The sequence below is a fragment of the Agelaius phoeniceus genome (assembly GCF_051311805.1).
Source record: "Agelaius phoeniceus isolate bAgePho1 chromosome W unlocalized genomic scaffold, bAgePho1.hap1 SUPER_W_unloc_2, whole genome shotgun sequence".
In the NCBI taxonomy this organism is placed as follows: Eukaryota; Metazoa; Chordata; class Aves; order Passeriformes; family Icteridae; genus Agelaius; species Agelaius phoeniceus.
Window position 1 is genome coordinate 10339719 of NW_027509867.1, and position 5699 is coordinate 10345417.

The window sequence follows — 5699 nt, forward strand, 5'->3', positions numbered from 1 at the left end:
CCCAGAGGCTGATTAAAGTCCTTGTGCTGTGTCTGTGCTGCTGAGCTGGGCTGGGCTCCTGGCACAGAGGCAGCTCCTGGTCACCAAGAAGAGCTTCAAAAGCAAATTTCTCTTGATGAGCAGCTCTTGTGCCAGCCCAGCAGGGCTGGGGCACTGCCTGCAGCCAGCCCGGGCACAGCCCAGAGGCACAGAGAGCTTCAATCAGTCAGGGCTGGGAAGGGACTGAGAAGTGCCTGGGGCACAATCACTGCCAGCCCTTGGCACAGGAACCTCTGGCTGCAGGACAATGCAGCTGCAGCTCCTGGAGCCATCTCCTCAAGCTGGAACATCCCAATGCCTGCAGGGCCTGTGAGTACATTCTCTGCTTGTCTCTTGTGCAGAGCAGCCAGGGGTGCCCAGGGCTGTCCTGCAGAGCAGGGTCCTGCAGCCCAGGGCGCTGTGCTGGGGCAGGGACTCTGCTGCCTGCCAGGGACAGCTCTCAGCCAGCCCTGGCAGCTGCTGCCAGCACTGGGGGACAAGATCTGGCTGGGAGGAGACAGATGGTGAGGCTTGGGAGTGTTCTCCTTGTGTGGGGAGGATGCTGCATTGTTCAGGAGTGCTTCCAGCATGGCATTTAACTGCAGAACATTTTCAGGTAGATTATACAGGGAGCACAGTAAGGCAGGGGCTGCATAAAAGGGAAAATCCTGCTTTTTATTTTACTGCTGTGGGTTGCCTGGATGGGAAACTGCACATAGATATTCATTGCTGAGTTCAGGTGGAAAAAAAAAATAATTTCTCTCTGATCTGAATAAAGCAGGCAATGACAGAAATCAGAACAGAGCCCCTTTAGAGGCTGCATCAGTGTCACTTTTCCAGCCTCCTCAGGTTTCCTCTGACGTTGCCATCAGAGCCTGCAGAGCCAGAGCTGCCCCTGGGCAGTGCCTGAGCTGGGAGGGCTCTGCAGGGCAGAGCTGAGCCCCCAGGGCTGGGCTGGGCTCTGGCAGCACTGGCAGGGCCCAGCCCTGGGCACAGGGAAGCAGCTGCTGGCAGGGACAGCTCCAGGCAGCAGAGCCCTGGGCAGGCAGTGGGGGGAAAGTGCCCCCAGCCTCTGCTGGGATATTTAAATTCTTTTCCAAGCCAAACTATTTTATGATTACTTTTCTAACATATCCCCATGCCAAGACAGAAGAAATGTCCAACAGCAGCTGCATCAGGCACTTCCTCCTGCTGGCATTGGCAGACACGCGGCAGCTGCAGCTCCTGCACTTCTGCCTCTTGCTGGGCATCTCCCTGGCTGCCCTCCTGGGCAACGGCCTCATCATCAGCGCCGTAGCCTGCGGCCACCACCTGCACACGCCCATGTTCTTCTTCCTGCTCAACCTGGCCCTCGCTGACCTGGGCTCCATCTGCACCACTGTCCCCAAAGCCATGCACAATTCCCTCTGGGACACCAGCAACATCTCCTACACAGGATGTGCTCCTCAGCTCTTTTTCTTTATGTTCTTCATCTCAGCAGAGCTTTTCCTCCTGACCATCATGTGCTACGACCGCTACGTGTCCATCTGCAAACCCCTGCACTACGGGACCCTCCTGGGCAGCAGAGCTTGTGCCCACATGGCAGCAGCTGCCTGGGCCAGTGCCTTTCTCAATGCTCTCATGCACACGGCCAATACATTTTCCCTGCCCCTGTGCCATGCCAATGCCCTGGGCCAGTTCTTCTGTGAAATCCCTCAGATCCTCAAGCTCTCCTGCTCACACTCAAACCTCAGGGAACTGGGGCTCATTGCTGTCAGTGTCTCTTTAGGTTTGGTCTGTTTTGTGTTCATTGTTTTCTCCTATGTGCAGATCTTCAGAGCCGTGCTGAGGATCCCCTCTGAGCAGGGACGGCACAGAGCCTTTTCCACCTGCCTCCCTCACCTGGCCGTGCTCTCCCTGTTCCTCAGCACTATTATCTTTGCTCACCTAAAGCCCCCCTCTATCTCCTCTCCATCCCTGGATCTAGCCCTGTCAGTTTTGTATTCGGTGGTGCCTCCAGCCCTGAACCCCCTCATCTACAGCCTGAGGAACCAGGAGCTCAAGGCTGCAGTATTGAGTCTGATGACTGGATGGTTTCAGAAACATTAAACTGCTGGCCAATTTCTGTAAATCACTTGTAATAAAAGGCATCTTGGATACTTCTTCTCGGCTTCATTTTGGAGGTTCTTTTTCTTTATTTTACTTTTTTTTAAATGTTGTCCACCAGGTATGTCAGTGTTTGTGCCATTTCTCATTTTGTTTCTCTCCACCTTCCCTGTGGCCAGAGACTGCGTCAATGAGGGGCTGCGCTCTTGGTGCCTTTAAAGGAGCTAAAGGATCTCCCAGCAGAGTTTTCTGCAGAGATGCCCTTTTGTTCTCTTCTGTAGAGCTGCAGCAGCAATGTCTGTGTGCAGAGCTGGGGCAGATCAGTGCTGGCCCAGCAGCTGTGCCCAGCAGCAGCAGCAGCAGCAGCACTTGGTGTTGCCAGTGCTGCTGCCGTGGCCCTGCCCCGCTGCCCTGGTGGCCCTGGTGTTGCTGCAGGGCCTGAGTGCTCTCGGGGCCGGGCACAGCCCTGCGGGTGGCAGTGCCGGGGCTGCAGCAGGGACAGGCCATGGGCACTGCTGGGGCAGCGCTGACGCCTCAGGCCAGGCCCTGGGGGCTCCAGGCTCCTTGCCCAGGCTCTCTCAAGAACACGGCCAGGCCAATGCTCAGCACAGAAACCCCCGTCAGCAGCCCCAGGCTGGCCGTGGGCGGGCTGGGGGCAAACAGCATGGCTGGGGCTCTGCACGGGCCCTGGGCCAGACGGCAAGGAGCAGCAGAGCAGGGGCTGATCCATGCCCAGTGCGCTGCACAGCCCAGGGCAGCGTCCCAGAGCGTCCTCATGCAGCTGCCAACAACATCCCCCCTCTGCAGCCCTGGCCTCTCCCCCAGCTCACACAGGTGCCCCATCCTTGCAGGCACAGGCACGGCAGCACTGCCTCAGCAGCCCCTGTTTGCATTGCACACAGCAGGGCCAGCACCCCCATGCTGTTGCTGTGGGGACATGAGCCTGAGGGAGCACAAATGCCATCAGCCCCTGGGGCCAACAAGGCCTGCGGGACACCAGGGAAACCACTCAGCTTTGTCCTGGCCTCTGCACTCAGCCAGAAAGTTTGTTCCCATCAGCTGGGAGTTTCCTGTGCCACTGCAGACGCTGTTGCTCAGAGCCAGGGCTGCCTGGCAGCCACCCCCAAACTGCCCTGACCATTTCCTTGGCTTCTCTTTGCTTTCTTTACTATTCACTTGTACAAATTTCTTCTTCCTTCCCAGCCCTGTTCCCTGCCCTGCAAACAGCCCATCCCTGTTTGCCCTTTCCTCTCTGGCCCCACTCCCCATTGCAGTTCCTGACTTGGCCCCATGGGAACGTCCCTTGGGCAGCAGGATCATCCTACAAGTGCTGCAGGAATTGTCTGCAGGCTCCTGCAGTGCCTGCTGCTGCTCCCTTGCCAGAGGCACCCCAGGCCAGCGGGGCACATCTGGGCTGCTGTGTCTGGCTCTGGGGCTCCCTGTTCTGGGCAATGAGGAGGAGCTGCAGAGGCTCTGCAGGACTGACAGGATGGGCTTTGGGGCTGCCAGGAGAAGCTGAGGGACCTGGGCTGCTGTAGCTGCTGAAGAGGAGGCCCAGGGCTCATCCTGCAACTGCTCCAAGGGTGCTTTCAGAGAATTCAGAATCAGCAAGGCTGGAAAAGACCTTGGAGATCATCAAGTCCAACCTGTGCCCTGACACTGCCTTGTCTCCCCTGAGCCTCCTCTTCTCCAGGATAAACAACCCCAGCTCCCTCAGCCACTCCTCACAGGACTTGTGTTCCAGACCCCTCCCCAGCCTTGTTGCCCTTCTCTGGACACACTCCAGCCCCTCCATGTCCTTCCAAAATCGGGGTGCCCAGAACTGGACACAGCACTCGAGGTGCTGCCCAATCATTGCCGAGCAGAGGGGAAGAATCCCTGCCCTGCTCCTGCTGGCCGCACCATTCCTGAGGCAGGCCAGGAGCCATTGGCCTTCTTGCCCACCTGGGCACGCTGCTGCCTCATGTCCAGCCTGCTGTCCATCAGTCCCTGCAGGTCCCTTTCTGCCTGGCTGCTCTCCAGCCACTCTGTCCCCAGCCTGTAGAGCTGCAGGGGTTGTTGTGGCCAAAGTGCAGGCCCCAGTACTTGGACTGGTTAAACCTCATCTTGTTTGGATTTGGGCCCTGGATCCAGCCTGTCCAGGGCCCTGTGCAGAGCCCTCCTACCCTCCAGCAGATGCACACTCCCAGACAACTTGGTGTCACCCCGGTTCCATGAGGCCCCAGAGTGTCCCAATGCTCTCCATGATTCCATGAGGCCTGCCAGTGTCACAATGTCCCTTTGGTTCCATGAGACCCCTTGGAGTCACAAAGTCCCTTGGATCCTTGGGCCCTGCAGTGTCACAGTGGATCCTTGGTTCCATGATGTCTGGCAGTGCGGCAATGCTCTCCTTGGTTCCACAGTGTCCCAATGGCCTCTTGGTCCCAAGGGCCACCATGGTGTCAAACATGTTTCCTTCATTCCAGGAGTCCCTGAGGAGCAGCCCTGGCCCCTTGGTTCCATGGGGCCCTGCAGTGTCACAATGGCCCCATCATGACACCAGGTCCTGCTCTGTCACAATGCTCTGCATGGTTCCACAGGGCCCTGCAGGGTCACAGTGGCCTCTGTGGTTCCATGAGGCCTCAGAGTGCCCCAATGAATTCCTTGGTGCTGCAGTGTCACAATGGAGCCCTGGTGACACAAGATCCTGCAGTGTCACCAGGGACCCTTGGTTCCATCAGGCTCCACAGTGTCACAATTGTTCCCTCCTTTCCCGGAGTCCTTGCAATGGAGCAATGGCCCCTTGATTCCATTGTCCCCAGGCTCTCCCAAGGCTCTCCTTGGTTCCGCAGAGGCACAATGGCCCCTTGGTTCCACAAGGCCCTGCAGTGTCACAGTGGCCTCTGTGGTTCCACTTGGACCCAGACTCACCATGGACTCCTTGCTTCCATTCAGCCCCACAGTGTCACAGTGGCCCCTTGGCTCTGTGCTACCGTGTCATACACAGTGTCACCATGGTCCTCTTAGATCAGCCAGACCTGTCAGGTGATCCCTGGGAGACCAAGGCAGCCATACCTATTTTGTGTTCCCTTGCTTCCAAAGGGCCCTGCAGTGTCACAATGGCTCCTTGCTCCCATGATGTCCTAATGTGTCATAATGTCCGCTTGGTTACACAAGTCCTTAAGGATCTTAATGATCTCCATGGTTCCACAAGGCCCCACAGTGTCCTAATGGTCTTTGGGTTCCATGAAGCTTCGCTGTGTCACCATGGCCCCTTGGTTCCATATGGGTCCAGTAGTGCAACAATGATCCCCTTGTTTCCAGAAATTCCCGTAGTGTCACAATGTCTCCTTGCTTCCATGAGGCCCTGCAGGGTCACAATGTTCCTTTGGTTCTGTGGGGCCCCACAGTGTCACAGTGGTCTCCATGATTCCATGGGGCCTTGCACTGCCACAATGCTCTCCATGGATCCATGGTGCCCCGCAGGATCACAACGGCCATTTCGCTCCACGAGGCCCTGAAATGCAGCAATGGCCTCTTGGTTCCACAAAGCCCTGCTGCTTCACACTGGCCCCTTGGGACCATGTGGCCCAACAGAACCACAATGATGACCTTGG

The 5699-nt window shown here is 57.4% G+C and overlaps 1 protein-coding gene across 1 annotated transcript; it reads left to right on the top strand.

Annotated features, from left to right (window-relative positions):
- Positions 1-1173: 1173 nt before the first annotated feature.
- LOC143692749 (olfactory receptor 14J1-like) lies at positions 1174-2106 on the top strand. Its single transcript, XM_077172991.1, has one exon. The coding sequence runs from the start codon at positions 1174-1176 to the stop codon at positions 2104-2106; it is 933 nt and encodes a 310-aa protein (XP_077029106.1).
- The last annotated feature ends 3593 nt before the right edge of the window (positions 2107-5699 follow it).